The sequence below is a fragment of the Phalacrocorax carbo genome, chromosome 6 (assembly GCF_963921805.1).
Source record: "Phalacrocorax carbo chromosome 6, bPhaCar2.1, whole genome shotgun sequence".
Taxonomy (NCBI): Eukaryota; Metazoa; Chordata; class Aves; order Suliformes; family Phalacrocoracidae; genus Phalacrocorax; species Phalacrocorax carbo.
In genome coordinates this window covers 18,793,348-18,815,680 of record NC_087518.1, presented here as the reverse complement: position 1 = coordinate 18,815,680, position 22,333 = coordinate 18,793,348, and the positions used below count along the sequence as shown (strand labels likewise).

Below are 22,333 nucleotides of genomic sequence, written 5' to 3'. Positions count from 1 at the left end.
CCTTGAAAATGCAGTAGATAAAGTAAGAGACTGAATTTTATCTTAGACTCAGAAATTGAGGATGGTAACAGAACGTGTAATAAAGTAAGACTACAAATAGACCACTGTCCAGATCTTTTACCTGTGACAAAAATGTTTTGGAACTTTCTTTGGTTTATTTAGTCATAGACACGTACAAACTTTAGTGCTGTGGTTTTGGTTTTACTGCTTGGAATGTTAATGCCTGTTTTTGTTGTTGCAACAGAAATCAGCCAGATTATTATGAAGTGGTTTCTCAGCCAATTGATTTAATGAAAATCCAACAAAAGCTAAAGATGGAAGAATATGATGATGTGAATGTGCTGACTGCTGATTTTCAGCTTCTCTTTAACAACGCGAAGGCTTACTATAAGGTGAGGAAAATACATAGAAGGGCTCAAATTCATTTTAAAAGCAGTATAGATATGTTCAAGTTCTTCCTTCGTTTGGCAAAAAACCCTTTTCATTTTAGCCTTTATTGTTCGTAAGAGAACAGCGCACATTGCAGTTATTTGGATATATTTCCATAATGTTGACCGTCTCTTTGTAAAATGTCCTACTACAGCAAATTTTCTGTGGAAAACTATAAAATAATGTGGGCATGGTCTTCATGTAGTTTTCCAAATGAGACAGAAAGAAAGAAAGAATAGAGATGTAGACTAAGAAAAATATTATCAAAGCCTTCCCATTTTATAACACACGCTGTGTGACTGTTTGAAATAGAGAAAAAAAGTATTTTCTTCCCAAAAGGAAGAGTTTATAAATAACAGGAAACATTCAGTAGGACTGTTGAATCTTTTTCTTCCACTGGCCACTTATGAATATGAAAAAGGGCACGTTGCTTATCATGATCAGTGATGATAGATTGTGAGTGTATGTGATGATGTATTTCATCAAGGGTGCAACCCCCACATTCATTTTCTCAAGCTGGGTACATGTTTTATTTCAGATGTTAATGGTTTGTCATGGTTTTAGCTGGGATAGAGTTAATTTTCTTCACTGCAGCTGGCATAGTGCTGTGCTTTGGACTTAGTATGCAAATAATGTTGCTAACACACCGATGTTTTAGTTGTTGCTGGGCAGTGCTTGTACTACTCAAGGACATTTCTAGCTTCCCATGCTCTTCTGGGTGCACAAGAAGCTGGGAGGGGAGGGGGCACAGCTAAGACAGCAGATTCAAACTGGCCAAAGGGATATTCCATATCATGTGATGTCATGCTCAGTATGTTAACTGGAGGGAGTTGGCTGGGGGGGAGGCAATCGTGGCTGGGAGGCCAACAGCGTCGGTCGTTGGGTGGTGAGTATCTCAACCCCTTGAGTTTTTCTTACTTTGGTCCTTCCGATTCTCTTCCCCATCCCACAGGGGTGGGGGGAGTTAGCGAGCAGCTGTGTGGTATATAGTTGCTGACTGGGTATGAACCACAACATGGTTTTTGTAACAGTTGCTTTATGGATTATGGAAAAAAGTTGGATTAAACTTTTTTATGTATTTAACATAGCCTTTCATTAAGCAGTGTAACTGTATGTAGTGACTGAGATGATAACTGTTAATGTTACCTTTCATATATCTTTGGAGTTGATCCAAATGACTGCTTTCTGAATAACCTAACCAGTTTAACCAGGTGACATTAAGAAAAGTAATGTTTGTTCTGTTTACGTTTGTGTGTGTTTTTCAAAAAGCTACAATCAGATTTATGGATTAATGCATTTGCACATTCTAGTTACAGTAGAAAATGTATAAAGATTTCCAAATTTATTATGTACTCCTGAAGTTTTGCAAGGCACTTGCCCATTGATGTTGGCTAGTTCATGGTTTCTAAATGAGGGAGGAGGCCTTGATGGCAGGAAAAAATGATTAGAGTTTTGTAAAATGTTGCTGCCTTTGCCGACATAATAGTGGACTCAAAATTATGCTGGTATCGTAAAAATCTTGCATGTAGAATAGAAATAGGTAGCTATCATTCTAGGATGAGGGAATGTTGACATTTCCAGAGAAATATGGAGTTGTGAGTTGAAGGTATGGCACACAAGCATAACCTCTTCTTTTTTCATCTTTTAACTTACCCACAGCAATTCCAATGATGCATATAAAACAGGGATGGCCGATTCGTTGTCAAGGTCTTCATTGCAGCAGCTGTTTTATTGACAATGCTAGATTAGGATGGAAATCTTTTGAGTTTTTTTAGTATTTTGGTTCAAGTCTTGCACTTCTGAGCATCTTGCATTAGCATAGAAGGAAACGGACTAGTGGAACAGAGTACTCTCTAAATCTGTTTCTTGTAATTAACACCTGGTCTAATGTCTTGAGCATACTGAAGCCTAATAAGGTAAGCTTAAGAACAGTTCTCATGTTGGTTTCTCATTTGTGTTACAAGCTGTCAGAGGTTGAGGGAGTGAAGAAGAGCGTAATCAGCAGTAATAAGGTGACATACCTGAAATAGAGGTTAAATGACAGAGGAAAGGGAAAGAAAAATATGGCAGAGTGGAAAAGCAGTCTTTTTTTCTGGGTAATGTTCTTAAGTAGTAATATTAATAGGCACATGCTTGTCTGCCACTACCAGCTCAGTATTTACAAAACTTAATTTGCTGACTAATGCTTCTAGCTCTTCCAAAAGCTATACCTACACGTGTACCCAGGTAGTAGCGTGGTGTCAAGTTGTTTAGAATTTTACAGTTAATACTGAGTTATGGAAGAGTGTAAATCATTGCAGTGCTTTCAAAGATATTGGCACATTTACTGGCACTCTTCTTCCATAGAAATTAATTTTCAAGTGCTGCACAATGGCAGCAGTATTGGCTTAAGTCACATTTCTGGCATATTGATATTTAGTCTATTTTAAATACCATTAGTTTTATGCTGCAAGAAAACCTAATGATTTCTCCAGATTCATTTAAGAGGCTTGTCCAAGCCTTAACCCAAATAATCTAATTGCTACGTCTTCTGAAAGACTTAGATGCTTTGGAGTGACAGAGGTAATGTTTTCTAGTGCTTATTGTTATTCTTAACATCTCTGTGTAAGAACAACTGAAGCAGGAATTTTCCAGTGTTTCTATTACTTATTTAATGCATTTAATACCTTTTTGACTAATAACTTCTAAATTACCTTCAGATAAGAATGATCAGAACTTTGAGTAGAATGTTTGATTTGTTTTTGCAGCCTGATTCACCTGAATATAAAGCTGCCTGCAAATTATGGGAGTTGTATTTGCGCACAAAAAATGAATTTGTTCAAAAAGGTGACGCTGAAGAGGAAGATGAAGATGAGGAAGGACATGACAATCAAGGCGCAAATTCTGAATTAGTAAGTGTGAGCATGACAGCTGCAGCTGGAGGAAGCCATGGCTGTGTATGTCAGCTGACTCTGAGAGGGAGATTGGCCTCCATATGTGAAAAAGCATTAAGTCTTTTCATAGTTAAATTATGCCCCAAAAGGTATTTCTCTTCTTAGTTATTAATTTCACAGCATTGCATGTGTGTTTTACTTTCACCTAGCCAAAAAGAGTTACGAGATTTTCTTATATGGATAAAACGTGTCTCTGGTTTAGTTGAAACTAATATGATGTGTGCTTGATATCATGCCAACATTGAAGTTTGATGTGAGCAAGCTTCATGTCTAGTGACATTATTTTCCAGCATGTGTCCCATTCAGTTAGTGCAGCTGTTCCTGGAGTGTTCGAGAAGCCAGATACAATGACAGGAAGCTTGGTCTTGTCTGGTTTTTGTGATGTTGGGATGCACGTTTTCATTAACGTTGACAACCAAATTTGTTCTCACAATATGTAATATATGTCTGACAGTCTGCAGTGTAAATGTGAAATTAGAGTTTTCTCATGTGCTTTACCTAAATGCATAAACAATGTTGTTTTCAAAAGTTGCATCCATGTTTTAAAGGTGATTTTTTCTGTCCTTGAAAAGTAAATTTGTATATTTGAGTGCAACTTGAAGCACTCCACTGTGGCTGCTGTTAAAACTTCTTGTGATTTCATTTTTTATATTAGTCATCTCCAGGTTACCTGAAGGAAATTCTTGAACAGCTTCTTGAAGCTGTAGCTGTTGCCACAAACCCATCAGGACGTCTCATAAGTGAACTGTTTCAGAAACTTCCTTCTAAAGTGGTGAGTATTTTAATAATATTGGTTGTGTTCTAAGTTGGAAACCTGGAATTTGTATAACTGATGTTATACACTATGATGGGCACACCTGGGATGCAGTTCTTTTGTTACTGTCTCATCAGTGGCAAACTCCAGCTGTTTTTAGAGCTTCCTTCCCTTTGCTCCTACCCACTTGTTCCCAGCCCTTCATTGCAGATTGGGGCGTGCCCTGTTCTGCCAGTGTAGTTAATTGGGGGGTTTTGGTGCAGAGTTTTTAACCTTTTTAAATACGTCTGATTTCACTGTTCTGTTTCAGGGTGTGGTGTAACAATTTTAACCAGCAAAATAAATACTCTGAAGACCACGTATTTGGCTTTCAGGCAGAACTGTTCCTTTATGGCAGTTTATTGATGAATTATAATTCCTTGTATCTGCCTTATGATTTGCCTCACCCAAACTGAATCCTAGTGTTACATTTATGACGCTTGCACTGTTTTTATCCGCAATTCATCTAATAGCTCATTCTATGAACTATTAGAACAATAGCTTTCTGACTGTTCATAGTAATATGTAAATTATTTTTTGTTTTCCAGCAATATCCAGATTATTATGCAATAATAAAGGAGCCCATAGATCTTAAAACTATTGCCCAAAGGATACAGGTACAGTATGAACATATTAATGTGCCATAGTATAGACTTGTTTAACAGTCAGCATTCTAAAATTGTTAGGAGCTGAAGCTTATGGTGGTAGGAAAGGCAATGTGTTTTTCCCCTGCTACTTAAAAATCTGAATGCTGTGCTGATTTAATGTTCTGTCCTGGGTTAATGCTGCAGAACTAGCTGTGTTGAAGATCAAGCATTGTAAACTGTAGAGTGATGGCATTGAGCCTTGAATATCCTGGGTTCCTTGATGTTTAATGGTTTGAATTTGTTCCTTGGCAAGTACTGCTAATGTAAAACATTGAGGTATTGAAGCTTGGTCTTGCATTATCATCACCTACTTTTGTTCTAGTGCTGTACACAGATGTTTTGTACTGATGCATTTTTCATCCTACTTCTCCAGTAATTTGAAATATTGTTCTGTAATTCCAGCATTTTGTGTAATAGTGAGGGTTAGCACATAGACTAATTGAACTAGAGAATAAAGGTAAAATAATGTTTTGCCAGAACCCTGCAACATTAAAATAATCTAATGTAATAAGTATTTTTTTCAATCTTTTACTTAGCATTTGTAAGCACTATAAAGACTTAGCAGTTTTGTTACTTTTTCGATGACTTTTCTCCAGATACTTGCCTGTTCTCTTTATAAACATGTTCTTGTTTTTCTATAAATGTTCTTTTTATTCTATATGAATTCCCTTTGCTTTTCACTATTTACTTAGTTCTCATGCTGTCTGAAGGTGGCCACTTTAACCAGTTCTGGTTTTTGTTGTATAGAATGGAACTTATAAAAGCATTCATGCAATGGCCAAGGATATTGATCTTCTGGCAAAGAATGCCAAAACCTACAATGAGCCTGGATCACAAGTATTCAAGGTTAGTTTCAGTTGTTCATAGTGCGATTCGAGTTCAGATTCTGTTTGCTACTTTCTGTGCTGATTGATCCTTAAATGAATCTTCAACATACAGCCCTGAAGACTCTGTTTGCATTTTTTAAAAAAATAGCTATTAGTGGCTTTTCCTTTTTTATATTGCTTTTAGTATAATTGGGATGTATGGAAACAGTCATATACCTCAAGACAAAAAAAAAACCAACATTACAATTAAATTTTACATTGTGATATGAGTTATATGACTTCTTCGGAGGAATGGAGGGTCCCTGTAGTTGTGACTGAAGTTGAAATGTCTGAAACTACAGGTTCAAGAGATAGTGGTAGTACTCAGTTGTTATCTCTTTCCAGATTGCAGGAACTGTTTATGGTTTTCATCATCAGCCTGAAAACTGAAGTTATGCCTTCTTTGCATAGTTTTTGAAGATCCTCTTCCTTTTAGCCATATTTTTGTGACATGTTTTTGCACCTCCTATATTTTTCATACTTAGTTCACCAGCATTTTGTGTACAAATTATCGCATTGCTGATTCCATGTACTCTGGAAGTAAGAGAATTTCTGTGTTAAATTATTCCTTTGTGTGCCTGATTTTTAAGGGCTTTGTAATGTGAGACCTCATATATGTAAAACATTATTAAGTGGTTCTTGGACTTCGCCAGTTGCACTTCTGATTGGATTGTCGGCTCAGTTCCTACTGACGTTGCTCGCACTTGTAACCTCACTCAAAACTTGTAATCTCTGTTTCGCGAACTGTTACTCTGAGTGTCGAGTCCGTGGGTGTAGAATGAGATAGAGCAAGTGTTGTAAAGCTCAGTAATGGTGGTAACTCTGATTGCAAAGGCACAGAAACTCATTTGCCTGTCTAGTTTGTAGTGGTATTCGTGTATGTTTGCGAATTGTGGAAATGTTTTTTGTTTTTTTTTTTAAAGAATATGAGAAAAAATGAGCTCAAAGCTACTCAGCTATTCAGCTGTTACCGGCCACTGCGGGTGTATTTCTGGCAGACTTGGTTTTATGCTTCATTTCTGATGCAGAATTATGTTATATCTGAGTGTAAAAACTCCTCTTTTTAGAATTTTTTTTAGATTTTTAGATAGATAGACCTGACATACCACATTCTTAATTTTCAACATTAAACAAAAAAATTCTTTTAATTGACAGGATGCAAATGCGATTAAAAAAATATTTAATATGAAAAAGGCTGAAATTGAACACAGTGAGTTGGCCAAGTCAAGTCTCCGAATCAGGTACTGCAAATTGAGTTCTTTTTGTAATAAAAATCTCTATAGACATTCCCTTAACTTTGCTGTGGAGAATATAATGGGAAATAATTGCTTGAAAACTTGCTTTATTGTTGTTTTAGAAGTTATGAACTGTCCAATAGTTTTTGGAAGGAAACTTCTTATTGAAATACTTCTGTGGTGAAATATTTGTTATTCTTGATTGTGAAAAATGGTGTCAGTGGGTAGTTTATAACTTAGGCTATGGAGAACTTCTACCATACATGTTTTCAAGTTAAGAAAGAAAAGGAATACCGAAGAGCAAGGTGCTGCTTTGTGCTTTGCTTTACAAAAATGCTGGATATTCTTGAACCTTTTTAGGAGCTGAAACGGGAGTTTACAGATAATTAGGTAGGAGCAGAAACACAGGAACAAGAAGACAGCAGAAAATAGATACTTAGTGGGAAGTCCACATTATATAAATTCTTGTTTGAAAACATATTTCTAGCTATGAAAAGAGGCTCAGGACACTGAAAATCTGGACTTATCAACAGATTTGGTCTGGAGTGGACAGGTATAAAACACTGTTGATAGCTCTGTGTGTTTCACAGAATGCTTTTATTTAGGAAACAGTGTTTTCTTCCTGTGAAAATCCATGTCGTACAGAGAAGTGATGCAGTCATTTTAGATTTTCTTACCTGAAATGCAATTAATTTTATTCTCATATAAACTTTTTACTTATGAGTAACACTCAAAAGTAGGTTTAGATACTATTTGCCAGTATGAGCCATGTCATTTACCTAAAAAAAAAAAAAAAAAAAGAGAGAGCAATGTCTTGCAAGTCACCCAAGGAGTTAGCAAACTCTTTACAAGGTGTCGGCTCTCTTTATGTATTTGAGCTGTTTACTGGTATTTGATGCTGGAAGATAACTGCTGGCCTTTCCTGCAAAGGTTTGGATGGTACAACTGAGAACACTAGCACTCCCTTACTTTACTGAAAGGCAGTTTAAATTTTTTTGTTGTCTGAAAAATATGTAGATGGTGTCAGTGTTAAAAGTACTGTCTAGAATTATTATGTGTGAATGAAATGGAAGTTACCTGGTTGATTTTCACTATTTGGTGATAGGAGACATTCAATGTATGTAGTGGTTTTTCTGGTTCATTTGTTCAGCATTAGCAAGCTTCCCATGTTTGGGTGAATCATTGTTGGAGCATATAAAAATATAAAAGCAGAAGTATTCTTAGGGAGTAATTCCTGACACACATTTTAAATAATTTTCCCTCCTAAAAGTATGTGTAGTGCCAGAAGACCTTGATTCTACAGGCACTGAATGTACATATGTGTTTGCTTTCCAATAACTAGAATTACATATAGGCTTAGAGGTTTTCTATTTCAGTAGTGATTTTATTTTTGTCACTGCATTGGCCATTGGTGAACCTCAGGATGTCACAAGTGTGTGTCATGTTTAATTTTGAGGCTTAACTGTTTCTCTTCAAAATAAAGCTGTTTGCATAAGAAGGGATGACAGATAAATCACACTGATATTTGTTAGCTGAATTCCTCTCTTGCACTGCCAACCCATTTCCACTTCTCAGCTACCTTATTCTAGATGTTCTCAATAGACCTGCAAATCCTGAAGTATGTGGAATGTCAGAATAATTGGTAACTCCCTTCTTTGTTTCCCTAAGTTGGCAAAAAGGAAAAATATTTCTAATGCCTGAAGCAGGCTACAATAATATTGGGCTGAAAGCGAAAAAATTTGGGGTGAGAGAAAAGTAGCATGAAAACCAAGCCTTTCACCTGCTGTTCTGCATTTCACTGGTTGCTTTTTTTATCAAACTGTTATTCCTTTTTTTGTTTCTTTCGGCTAAATCTGCATCACAGAATCATTACTTTTTATTTAAATTCCTAACTGCTTAATTTTCTCAAAGGGGGATCTCCTTTACCTATTGATGATTCTGGTAAAATACCGCCATAAGTTCATTTAATTTACTATATTTTTCGTCTGAATTTACATCTGTTTTTCTTTGTCACTGATGGATCAGGCTCAAATTCATCATAAAACTACTAACCTAAGTTCTACAGGCATGTTTGTTTGTCTCTGTGTAAGAAATCATGCTTTTCTTTCTCAGAGTTCATTGTATCTTTTGTCATACTAAATTGCTCTTTGTTGGTGCATTTAACTGTCCTCCCTTAAATAAAGTGACAAAGTTGCTTCAAAATATGCACTGTCAAGCAACTTGATGATGATTTTTGTTAAGTATTGATAAAATATAATTGGATCTGTATGATTAGCTTTATCTGGATGCTAAGGAACATTTTGTTGGCTGCTTCCACTGCTATGGCAGGCTGAGCTGTGTGCATAGCTATTAATCCTCAATCTAAATGTTACCTTCCTCTGACTTTATAAACAAAATCGATATTAATGCAGGGGCACTAAATGTATCTTAGTTTTAACTTTACTTTTAGCTTTAAAACATTTTATATCTGTCTCTGAACCTTTTGGCTGCTCTATCAAAGTAATTCTGTAAAAAGCTTTATCCTTGCTGCATCCTTTCTTGGGTCTAAGGTGGGCCTCTTTTTTTACCCTTTCCTTGGCTTGTCCCTTCTGCCTTAAGGACTCCATCAAATTTGACTGCTTCCAAGCTGACAGGTCCTTCCTCACAGGGTAAAGGCAGTGTTGGTGATGAGAGAAATTCATCTAACAAATATTATCGGTAAGTAAATTGTGGACTTGGAGGAAAAACTGGGTCGTCATCATACAGAAATACTAAAATTTAAAATTTTGGGGTTTGGTTTTATTTGTTGTTGTTTTATTTTTTTTAGTTGAGAGTGCTCTTCAATATTTCAGATTAAAATATATTTCAGTCAAATATCTATTAAATATTATTAAATAAGTTAGTTCACCATAATTACTCTTTCATGTTTGATTTTATATTTAAGATTTCAAAACACCTGTCATGAAACATTGTGTATGCAATTATTTCCTTAGAAATGTTCTGAAGAGCAATATGTTAAGCTTCATTACAAAACAGGTGAAAAATAACATGGAAATGTGTTGTAAACCTAGAAAAATTATATTTGGAAACTAAAATAATAAGAGGACTAAACAATTAAGAGATGGACGATGGAAACCAGTGAAGCCTGTAAAAAGAAAGTATTGCATTTGGAATGCATTTATAGCAAGCTGAGTAGACTGGATTACTGGAGGCTCTCTGGTTTGTTTTTTCAGGCATCAGTTGAGATTTTTGGTACCTAGCAGAAGTCTCATGTCTACAGTCTGTGGGTTACTGTTTTGAATCAGTACTACTCCTGACTAATTCCCTGCATTGTATACTCTGAAACCATGGTTTAACACAGTAGCTTTAGGGTATTGAGCATTTGGACAGAGTTGGTGTCATTTTAAGCAACCAATTTCCATTTTCCCAGTCTTCACTTTGCTGCTACAGGGCAAGGTTGAGCCTGTTGCTGGAGATGCCTAAAGAGCTGACCTAGTAAAAAAAGCAGATTGTCAGGCATAGCCTACAGTGTAGGTGTGAAATGCTGTGCCCCAAGTTTGGAACAAAAGGGAGGAAGAGAGGGATGCTGAAAGAGTCTTTTGTGAGACCGTAGCCAGCATGGATGCTGATTTATTCCACCTAGAAAGTAGAGGAAGCTGCTTCACATACAGGTGCTTTGTGTGCTAAAATGCCTAAAGTGGGGATGAGGGAATGAGGGAAGATAGCATATAGAGCTTATAGCATGCTGAATTCCTCCATGTAGACAAATCCCTATAAAACAGGATCAAATGACAAAGTTATTAATCGGGAGGGACTTGTTATCATCCCCCTTCTCTCTCAATAATTCAGATGTTCAAGTATTCAAAATAGGACAGAAGACAGCTTGAGCTCTAGCTTTCGGATTGTGTGTCTGGTTTTTTGGTTTGATGGACTGCCTCTTAAAATAGAGGCAGACTCATGGGTCACTATCAGTTTCTCTCATTAAGGGCTCCAGTCTTTTCTGCATAGTCATGTCTTATTCCTGATAGCGTAGGCAACAGTCATGAACTTCACTTGGTTACTTACACATGCTGGGTGGCTGTTAATGGTTAGCATGATTTTTTCTCATTTTAATTTTGTATATTTTTTTCTTTTTTATAGTAACAAAAGGTCAGCCCAAGGGGATCGTTTATCAGCAATAACTATGGCATTGCAGTATGGATCAGAAAGTGATGAAGATGCAGCTTTGGCTGGTAGGAACTGAAATGCAGTGTCTCGGTTTATTTAATAAATGTTTTAAATAAGCAAAACTGTAGAGCTCCCGATACATTCAAGTATCTTTATTACAAAAATATATTGCAGTGTTTCCAAGCTCAGCATGTAATTCTGTAAAATCCAATCCCTGTTTCTTCTAAATATACAGCTGGTAAGATAGGGTAGGCCAGACTTACTAAATTCACAACATGCAAGCATGTGTGTGTTTCCAGGTGTACTTATCCAAGCTTTAGGAAACTGTTGCTTGTTTTTAGTCCTTCTGATATGAAACACAAGAGGAGACACTGGAGAAGACATTGGGTGCTCCTTGCAGAAAAAGAGATTTACAATGCTGTAATTGTTTGAGAGAAATCTCACACTGGCTTCTTCTCTCTTGCTGTCTTGTGCCATTGGGTCTTCTAAGTGCCTGTCAGATTTGACTTTTTTTATGGTGAAGGTAATTTATATGAGGTATAAGGATAGATAAATATTAGAACTTAATTTAGAAATATCTGGTCTAACCTAGCAGTCATGAAATCTTGCATGAAGTTTTATGTTAAAACAAAAGCACATAAAAAGGCATGCCTCTGTGCAGCATCCTTAGTTTCATAATAAGCATGCTTTAACATTATAATGCATATATGATGGCATATAGGCTTATATCAGATGTTTCAGTATTGGTCATAAATTGTTATAGATTGTCTTCTAACTTAGCCTGTCTTGATAGTTACATTCTCAGTAACTTCCTTGCATTCATCTCAGAGCAGGTTTCCACGCTTTTTTTGTACATACACAGTTGTTTTAATTTTTTGTTTACATTATTTCAGTATTGATGTGAAATGATGCATCTCTTCACTATATTTTTCAGGTATTATTTTCACACCTGGTAACCACTTACTGAGTAAAGACTAGTTTCCTTTTGTATATATTCAGATACTCTCCTCTTTCTCTGCTCTTTTTCTGCCTCATCATTGAATACGACTATATGTATATGATACATGCCTTTATATCTGAAAATGAAGCTCAGTTCCAGTTGGACATTAAATGGCTTCCTCCTTTTGCAGTGAAGTCAATTTAACATCACTCCATTATGAAGCTGCCCTTTCCTTCTAATGAAGGAAACAGTCACTATGATATGGAATGAACAGCAGGAAATACATTTTGTTTGGGACTGTTGAATGGCATATATTTTGTGGTTATGGTTTACTGCATTTGGTGGTTTGTTCCCCCCCCCCCAATCTGCTAACTGTTTTTGTGGTAACAGCTGCATGAAAGGGAAATGACTGACTGTTACTCTCCACTGCCAGCCTGTGCTTGGTGGGGATAGGGGACCTGGTGCTTCTGCATGTTAAAGAATCTGCAGTCTTGCATTAGATTATTTGCTCCATAGCAAAATACAGATTTTTCTGTCTTCTGATCTGAATAATACATTCTTCTTCAGTTCTTAAGGTAATGGGTTTCATATTAGGAGAACAGTATCACCTTCTGAATATGTAAGAATATATAATGTTTGACACATCACTTTTAATGAACATACACATCATAATGAAAATGTTTATAGCTGTATTGTAATATTACATAAACACTTTCCTCTTAGTGCCTGTTTAAACTACTTAGATTTTATTTTTAGGGGATGCCGTGTGTTCTACTTTCAATACAAAGGGAGTACATTTCTTATTTAGGGTATTGAACCACTTTGTTGCTGGCTGCCACATGTCAGAACACAGTAATATACTTGACTAGTTTCTTATTCTTTTCTCTTTCATGAAAACAAGTTGTTCTGCTTTTTCTATTGTTTCTTGCTTTTTGATGGAGCACTCAGAACTGAACTGTTTTGTTTACTCAAACCAAAGACAGTCTTTTGCTGCATAGTCTATTTTGGAGACTTAATTTACCTGATAGCATTCTCTTAGCTGTTAGCATTTATCTCCATGTTCCGTTTGATATGTTAGGTACAGGAAAACATAGTGGTGCATCCAATCTTTTGTTTCTGACTGAGATATTCTGTCTAACTCCTGTTTTGAAGGCTGCTGTGTAGTGGATTCTAGGCCATTAAGTGATGCTGATTGGCTTACAGATATGTAATTAGGATAATTTTGAGTGACTTTGGAGAATTGTGTCTTCATAATGTGTGTGTGCATCTACTGGCACCTGCTTGTGCTTCAGCTTACATCTAACTTGTCTGGCAGATCTCATACGTCATACACTCACATAGATCGGCAATGTCAGACTGCAGAGAAAAAATGATAGTACTGTGGTGTTATGCAGTCAGACCGTCCCCTGCCTTTGTCATCATTTCAATATGCCTTTACTGAACTTGGGTAGAAAGCTTGAAACGTTGCCAGCCTCCACTGAGCAATAATGAAAATGCCAGCTGGAAACTTGGCATGAGTGTTAGAGAACTGTCTTTTGTACAACTGAATTACCCAGTGTCTCATTTGCCAAGCTTTCCTTCAAACTGTAACTCATAAGAGGGGGGGGAAAGGGTGAATAATTTAGCTCTAGTATGTGCAAAATCACATAGATTTTATGTTATCCCTGTCTGCAAGGTGTAAATTACACCATTTGGCCAACCCTTCCACATTTATCAGTAACACACTTATTGCTTCCCATCCTGTATTTCCACTACCAGCATGCTTTAATTCCATTTATGTTTCTGTTGCTCATGTAATGTTTCACCTAATTTTTTCTGCAGTAAATGTTAGTTCTTCATAGGATCTCTTTAGCTCGTGAGGCATAATACAAGCTTTATATAGATAACTAGAAAAGTTTGCTACAAAATTTTAAATACTTCATTATGAGGTGTTTATGCTAATTATATAATAATTCTAAAATATTTCTCTTTCATTTTGCTGCATATATTAGAGGTGAACCTTCAGGCTGTAGTGTCAGTGTTTTCTGCTAAACTTCATGATTTTTTTTAATTGAGCTGTGATTAATATGGTCTAAAGGATTATAGAAGTTTTGAAGTCACCTTTTTGATCTATATATATATGCAAAAATTATTTTTTAATTTGGCCATTTTCCTTAACTAGCTAGGCACCTTTGAAAGTTCCAGACATGGTTTGTCAATTTGTATTCTTGTAGTGAGCTCTTGTCAGATAGAAGAACGGCAGTAGTTCAATATCCAAATGTCTTTGGCACAGGTACTCGTGTTAATAGTCTGGGTAAATAAGGACATAACTGCTTTATAGGTAGTGTGTGGTTGAATAGTCCTGTCATGTAGTCTCATATATGAACACTTCTCAGCACTTGTAAGTGGTAAGGGTGTATTACCAGTGACAGAACTGAAGTCTCATCTGATAAGAGAAATTGCAATGCCTAGATAAAGTACCTTTTTTTGGTCACCTTGAGGCTTACAAGATATAGTTGTGATATCCTTTTCTGAGGCATGAATCTGACTGCCAGAGTGTGGCTGAACACCCACCATTTGAGGGACTACCTTTTCTTCTGGTTTTTTGCATTTGAAAAGTCAACCAAAAAACCCACTCTGAGTTGTCCTGATGAGTTTTCCATTTTTCCTTTCTCTCTGTGCAGCTGCTGCTCGTTATGAAGAAGGAGAATCTGAAGCAGAGAGCATTACTTCCTTTATGGACACTTCTAATCCTCTTTATCAGCTTTATGACACAGTTAGAAGTTGCCGAAATAATCAGGGCCAGCTAATATCTGAACCCTTTTTCCACTTGCCCTCCAAGAAAAAGTATCCTGATTATTATCAGCAAATTAAGGCACCTATTTCACTGCAGCAGATCAGGTAAGAAAACAGAATGCAAACTACATCTAGTGGGAAACTATTCCAGGTTTTTTTTTTCTTTCCAGAAATCCTATCTTGTGATCAAGTTGTCAATACCTAATGCAGTGCAGTACCATCTTTCCTTTATATTTGATCCCTTCTTGTTTCAAGTCAGTCTGCATCAGTGTTTTGATTATCTTTTACAGATGGCTGCTGTTGGGTTTGTTTTCCATGGAGTTTCATTTGTAATGTGCCTGAAAGGTTGCCATATCAATAATTCTGAAGGCTAGGTGGGCAGCAGAGATGATGGCTTCTGCAGAACCCCCCATTATTCTCTTTCTTTGACCCTGATGGTTTGGTTAACCCTTACTGCCATGTTTTTTAAATTAATAGTCTTCAGCAATGTGGATTGTAGAAAGTTGTTGCAATTACATTCCTTTAGTCTAGGTCATGGTATAACTGTGGAGAATAATTATTTCCATTCATGATGTAGCTAGTCTGGACTGAAGTACCAAAGCAGTACACCATTTATAAATCATCTGTGAGCCATGAAAGTTTCATCAACTGCCAGAGTGCAGTAATTGCATTAAAAACCTGAGAGAAAAAAGAAGCGAGCAAAATCTTTCTTTAGCAGTGCAAGCTAAGCTCATATGATGGATATATGTTAGAGTCCTGAGTGCATTAATATACCTTAATGGGACTGACCAGCCTCAGGTGGCCCTGGCTTCCTGCCCAGTGGCACCTGGGGCTCCAGTCCCTGCCAGCAGGATGCTCGTCCTCCAGCATTAGTGAGTGAGGACTGGACCCTAACACTGTTCATGTGTTTTGTAATCCACTCTAATACATAGGTCCATAGGTCTGTAAATTTTAGTTATACCATAATATGATCTTCTAGACTTGGTTTCATTATTAAATAAGCAGTGTCTTTGTTAAATCAGAAGGTAACAAAGCGCTCTTTTTTTTTTTTTTTTTGGTAGAAAAACGCCTGTCAGAGGGTGTTTTGTATGTGCTGGGGAACAAGTATGGAGCTGCCACACTGGTTATGTATCTGTCAGTGGCTTTGAGGCATTTTTTTTCTTATGTCTTAGTACAGCTGTTGGCTTGGTAAAGAAAGTGTCTTGTCTTGAACAAAGCACAAAATGTACTTGATAGGAGAAAAAAAAAAGTGAAATTGAGAAAAATCATTGGTAGTTGTCAGGGAGCATTTTGAGCCAATACTCGTTGGTATATTCAGACAAATTAAGTATAAACAAATTTAATTGGGAAAGACTTTCAATTGAAAAGATACTTGATATCAGTCATAGGACAAATAATTTGCCACAGAGAAGCAGCTGTGTTTCTGCTTTCTTTACAGTGTAGGCAGGTTGCATCTGGCTATGTAAGCAGTGCAGAAATTGCACACAAATGTATGAAGAGCTGTAGAAAAAGAATTTACTTAGTGCTTGAGAGCTTAGAAAATAAAAAGGGACAGTCTTTTTAGAAATAATATTTGTAGCTCACAAGTACAGTATTATAATAGTCCAGCTTCGTTTAGCAAATTGTGAAATTCAACTGTTCTTTAAATTACCACATAATCTCAACTTCTTACTACACCGAAAAAGCCTTGAAGTCATGCATATGTGCACTTAGTTGTTGTGCTTTAGGAAAAACTGAAGCTAGCCTGGTTTTACTGGTACTACAAATGCGTCTTTAGGTATTCAAAACTGCCACTCATTTGAGGTAGAGGTTTGCTTTTTATTGTGGGGGGGTTTGTTGGTATGGTGTTTTTGTTTTGTGGGTTTTTTTTTTTTGTGAACGTGGGTTTCAGGGTTTTTAGTGGGTGTTTTGGTTTGGGTTTCTTTTTTTTTTTTTTTTTTTTTGAGATCTACCTACAAAGAGAATATCTTCTGTTCACAAATGGGGACAGAAGAGTTAATTGTCCTAGCGGAAAGTTGAAGGTGTTGGGTAAAGCCCGGCATTCCTGTCTCATGTGTTTTGCTTTGGCACCTGGCTACCAAGTCTATCCTGGCAGAGTGAACTGTGAAATGTGTGGGCATTGCAAATTTTAGAGCTAGTCATATATTTCAGGAATTTGTGTATGTTAAATGCAGGAAAATTCTTACAAAATAATATATGATTTCTAGAGGGAGAGTATGGTTATGTTTTGTTTTAATGAGATGTACTTTATACCTATCCCAGCCTCTCAATCAGTTTATGAATATTATGAACCTAAGTCATTTGAGCTGAGTGCTGATCCTGAGCTGTTCCTGGATGTGGGAGGTAATCCTGCTGATGGGTTTGGTTTTCTGCTAGTTTCCTCCTGACTTGCTCTTTACAGAACATAGGATAGCTGAGGTTGGAAGGGAGAACATCCAGTCTAACCCCTGGCTCAAGCAGGGTCACCCAGAGCTGATTGCCCAGGACTATATCCAGTTGGCTTTTGAATATCTCCACAGACAGAGCCTCCACAGCCTCCCTGAGCAACTAGTGCCAGTGTCTGATGACCCTCACAGTAAAAAAATAATAATTTCTTTTTTTTGCTTCTGTTCAGATGAAATTTCATGTGTTTCAATTTGTTCCCATTACCTCTTGCCATGTCACTAGGCACAGCTGAGATGAGTCTGGCTCCCTCTTCATTCCCTCCCACCAGGTGTTCATACACCCACTGATGAGACACCCACCCTGTGCCTCAAACAGGACAAAATTCAGAGCTGTAGAACAAGAATAGCCTAGTTGAAAAGAAAGGCATGATGCTGTAAAGGCTGTGAGTTTGAGGTGTGGTGAAAGTGCCACAAAAAATGGAGGTTATTCTGCAAATATAACATTGCTGGTAAAAAGTCAATCTGTAATTATAAATGACTGGAGGAATAGTTGGGAAATAATGCAGCAGAATGCATTCAGTTACCTGGTACTTAGTAAGGTATGGTAAGTGCTAGATCCTGGCATGCTTACAAGAATTGTGTTCCTTACTAAATTTTACAGCGCTACTAAGTGTAATCCCTCAGGCAAGTGGGTCAGGGAATCCCCTGGCAGATGTTCTCTCCTAATGCACATGTGAGGCCAATGTAGGTGTGCAGGCACTGAAATTGGTATCTTCTTTGGCATGCCTTAGTATCTTGCTCTCCAGGAAGCTGGGATTGTAGTTGAGATTTTAAAAAGTGTGTGGATCTAGTGTAAAACACGGTTGGTTTTGTGTGATATCTACTATTTGAGGTTTTGAAATACATTTTTCTTATGAACATGCATCCTGTTGAACAATTGTCTGCAACACGGGAATCTAAAGGTTACACGTCACTGCACTGGGATGTGTTGAGGTTCCCTTGAAACTGAAATTTGTGGTGGCTCCTGTTGCCTTTGGATTAATTATTAATTATTTGAGTTGAACTTACAGTAAATATGATCTAGTCAAACATATTTTGCCTTATAACTTAACCGCTTCTAGTAATACGGCAAATAAAGGAGTGGAACTTATCTTGAAATAATGGAGACTGCTGTCCAGTTTAAAGCCTGAGTAGTTTATAGAGAATTTTTTTCTTAATATTATCTTAAGCCCAATACAAAATAAGTTCTTAATTAAAAAATTTTACATTAACATTTTATTATTACATCGACTTTGGAAAAATAGTATGTCACTGTTACAGTTTGCTTAATTTATGAATGAGCCAACTGGGAAAATATTATCTGCAGAGAAAATTACGTGTCTGTAATATTTAGAACACCTTGTAAATCTTCACTTTATCTGAGACTTAGCAGTTCTTTCATTCCTTTTTTCACTTAATATAGTTGAATATTTGTTGAATGTTGTACAGTTTTAATCTTCTGTAGGTATAACCAGTTTTCCTACCTTAGCAAGTATTTTCAGTGCATATTGTATGTATGGCCTTTATAAAATCAGAGGTTCAAGCAAACAAGGTTCTAGACATACTTCATAAAAAGGTTGTTTCATTCCTCAATTTATCAAACGCCTTTATTGCACGCATTCTTTGTTACATTGGGTTTATTTTTCCCCAAAGAGGCTGGACTAGCCTCTGGACTTCACAATTTCAGAACAGGAGAAAAGAAGTTACATGATAACTGCATTTAGCCATGTGTTTGGATAATTTTTTCCCTTGGACTTTTTTAGGCATAGTGTGGTGCTAATAAGACAGATCTTTTGATTCTGTGGAGAGAGTATCTCACTGTTCTTCAGTTGTCTCAGACATTGCGCCTGGAAGGGTTGATGAGTTTCCAGTAGACTTTTAGGGAGTTGAGTGTCAGCTGTATGTTTTTTTTTTTTTAATTGCTATTCTGATTTTGACCAAATTAAATGTCATGCCAGTGTTGTTTTGGGCTTAGTGGCCTTATGAAACAGTAACCCACCTTTTAAACTATTTCTTCCTTGTTTTGCAAAGGTCATTGGGTTTAAAAGACTATTCTTCCAAGTTTTACTCCTGCTTTCAGGTACAACTGTATCACCATCAATCATTTCACAGAAATTTCTCTTGGTTTCTGGTGTATAAAGTTTAGTTTGTAGTATGTTGGCAGTGACTTGATGTTGAATAGAGCCATGGATTTGGTTAGTTTTAGCCTTACTCTGCAAAATAAATTGATGTTTAAAATTCTTTCCTTCCAAGACTGCTGAGATTTTTTTTTTTTAATTTATTGTGAAACTGCATTTCATACTGTAAATCCGGAAAAGGCATGACACTTGAGTTCTGCTGAGTTTGAGTATAATTAATTCTGTTCAAAGTACTTTTATGAATAACCTTCTTAATTAATCATCCTATCATTTGCTGGCAATAAGTGCATTGAAGAGGTAGACCAGGATTACTTTTATGCCTGTGCATTTTTCATTCTTCATATGTGTGGTTGGAAGTTGTCTATCTTTCCAAACCATATGGGTTAAGTCTTCATTTTTACTTCTGTTGTCAGGCCTTCCATGAATTCAACTGTAAATGTAGGTTGTTTGCTTAAAATCACATGGGCTGCACCTTGCTTATTTGGTTGTGGATAAACAAATGCTGATAGAAGCAAGATTCTATTTCCTGATAAGATAGTTTGGATGACAGCTCATCCTTCCTTTTTGAAGGCAATGGTTCCATTTTGTTTTCTGGCTCTAGGTTAAGATTTAAAGGAGGAAGATATAATCAAGCTGCTTTTTTTCACTTGCGAGCTACTGGGGTCCTCACCTTCTCTGTCAGCTTAAAGATTTTGTTTCTACAGGGTCACGAGAGAGCAGAGGATCAGTGCACATAGAATGATATATTTAAGGCAACCTCATATGTTTTTTCTGCTTTTTGGTGTGTCAGGATTAGACTTGTGCATTGTAATGTGTGTAGGTCACTGCCTAAATGCACACAAATTAAGCTAGTGCAGGATACCAGGGCTATGCAGAATAAGCGTTATATGTTTAGATGCAGCATGTGATCATGGTGTTCTGGGGTCTGCATGACCTACCTCCCTGTTTCTGGGAGGAGAGGTAAAGCAAATCCTGGATTTGTTTCTGTCAGGTGGCTTGGCATCTGCTGGTACGAAGAGTCACCAGTTTCTTTTACCATATCATGAAATTGTACAGGACCAATTTAGAGTTCTCTTTTTGTAAAAAGAGAATTGTTGCATGCAGGAGATATTCCCTAGGAAACACTACTGCCTTGCTTGTTCTGCCTACAGCTTGCTTTGAACTTGTTCTGCTTCAGAGGATATGACAAATTCCCCCTTTTCTTAGTTTCATAAAACTGGCGCCTACCCATTTGATAGAGCAGGAACAAGATATGTTTCTAATAAGTAAATTTAGTTTATAGTATCGTGCTGACAGTGTTACTTCATAGATTCTGAACTTATATGTGATAAGGATATAGAGTCATCTATTGGCTTTACTATCTCAGGAGGATGGTCATTGATGTTGAGTTTTCTAGTCAGTGTAATCCTAGACTGCCAGTGATTCTTTCAGGGCATTGCTTTTCTCTTCTTGCTTCCCCATATGCTGACATTAATGCAGTTTTAAGTTGGGTATAGAACAACTCCAAATAAAGAGGAGCAGTACAAAGTGATAGTAGGGAAAAGCAATTTGAACTGAAGAAGTGATGCTTCAATTTAGATATAGCCCTTTGCCTTATTTCAGAATGCTGAACCCAGACCTCATGCAGGAGTGATCAAAATTTGAGCTTGCAATTCTGTGACTCTAATTTATTGAATTAATTGGAAGGCTAGAAACTTTCAGTGTTTATTCTTCCTGCTGTTTAGTCTCTCCAAGCTTGTTTTAGTTCTCTGAAAGAAAGCAAACATGCCACAGTTGCCCAAGAGTGTTTATAAACTACATGCTACTAATATTTAAGCAAAATTTGAGCCAAGAGTTGAAAAGCAGGAATGTCGCATGCACACTTGCTTACTGCAGAATAGATCTTGAGAGGACTTTATCCCAGCTTGGTGGTTATGATTTGTGAAGCAGGATTCTTTGTCCTTGAGCAGTTGTGTTTATCAGTAAAAAGCAGTGATTTAAGAATTTAATATTCAGATCTAAGGCAGTTGTCCTAGTCTTCACTTTTAGATCCTTACAGCCTACTTCTGCAAATTTGTCTGTATGAATTGTCACTTGGAAACAAATTATGCTGATGCCATCTGCATCTGAGGGGAGAAAAAAGTCTGTTGGTCAGCATTTCTCTCCAATGCTGCTCCGTAATTGATTTCTACACAGGACTTGCTTTTTGAACTTTTTTTTTTTTTTTTAATGCTCTTATCTCAAGTAGTTCAGCTGATTTGGGTACTTTTTCTGAGATGCAGAATTGCCTTTAGACATTTTTGTTTTCATTAATCCTTTGAAAGTTCAAATCTATTTTATAAACATTTGTAATAACATCAGTAAACAAGGAAAATACTGCTTGTTTACACACACCTAATTAATTACCCTATGTGCTGTGACAAATTAGAATGTTCTCAAATAATTGTTTTGAAAAAAATTAAAACTCGCTTTTGATAGTTTTGGTAAATATGAGGGTTTTTTTAATGCAGGGTTTTTAAGCCTTTCTATTCCAACAATCTAAAAAATAATGCAGAAAGGTTGGTAAGATACTGATGTCTTAACGTCTTAAAGGTACATGAACATAAAATGGTTCATTTTAAATGAAAATGGCAACAAGTACTTTTTTCCACATCTTACCTTCAGGGTATTTTTCCAAAATTGTTTTTTACTTTTCTCGTAGTCATTAAGGACATGCTAGTTCTTCAGATCTGGAAGAAATGAAGAAGAAATATGCTACATTTCAGTAAGGCACATGCAGCTGCCATCCTGGCAACATGTAGTTAGTTGGATGTTTCCTGTAAAATGTATTTTCATCTCAACAGCTTTATAGACACATGTGCACTTCTCAGTAGTTTTTATAGCAGCTGCAAGCTCTGTGCCATGTTTAATCCAACCATGACTTCCTCATCCTTGGCTGACCAGTGAAGAGTCCCGTTTAACACAAGTTGAACGTTGTTACTCTTTGTTTGCTGGTTCAGCTACAAGATAGCATTGATGGGTAAGGTTTG

At 36.7% G+C, this 22,333-nt stretch overlaps 1 protein-coding gene across 12 annotated transcripts in view; it reads left to right on the top strand.

Moving 5' to 3' along the window:
• The window catches only part of PBRM1 (polybromo 1), a 64,746-nt gene that overhangs the window by 5,254 nt on the left and 37,159 nt on the right, over nucleotides 1-22,333 (top strand). For 7 of the 12 annotated variants that reach the window (XM_064454011.1, XM_064454013.1, XM_064454016.1 and 4 more), the window contains exons 4-12: nucleotides 245-392; nucleotides 3,177-3,320; nucleotides 4,018-4,134; nucleotides 4,704-4,772; nucleotides 5,550-5,648; nucleotides 6,824-6,909; nucleotides 9,502-9,600; nucleotides 11,023-11,114; nucleotides 14,653-14,869. In XM_064454011.1, the coding sequence (XP_064310081.1) occupies nucleotides 245-392; nucleotides 3,177-3,320; nucleotides 4,018-4,134; nucleotides 4,704-4,772; nucleotides 5,550-5,648; nucleotides 6,824-6,909; nucleotides 9,502-9,600; nucleotides 11,023-11,114; nucleotides 14,653-14,869 (1,071 nt within the window). Of the gene's footprint in view, nucleotides 1-244; nucleotides 393-3,176; nucleotides 3,321-4,017; nucleotides 4,135-4,703; nucleotides 4,773-5,549; nucleotides 5,649-6,823; nucleotides 6,910-9,501; nucleotides 9,601-11,022; nucleotides 11,126-14,652; nucleotides 14,870-22,333 lie in introns of those variants that run through there. The other 5 variants (XM_064454014.1, XM_064454020.1, XM_009511140.2 and 2 more) reach the window with 3 other exon arrangements.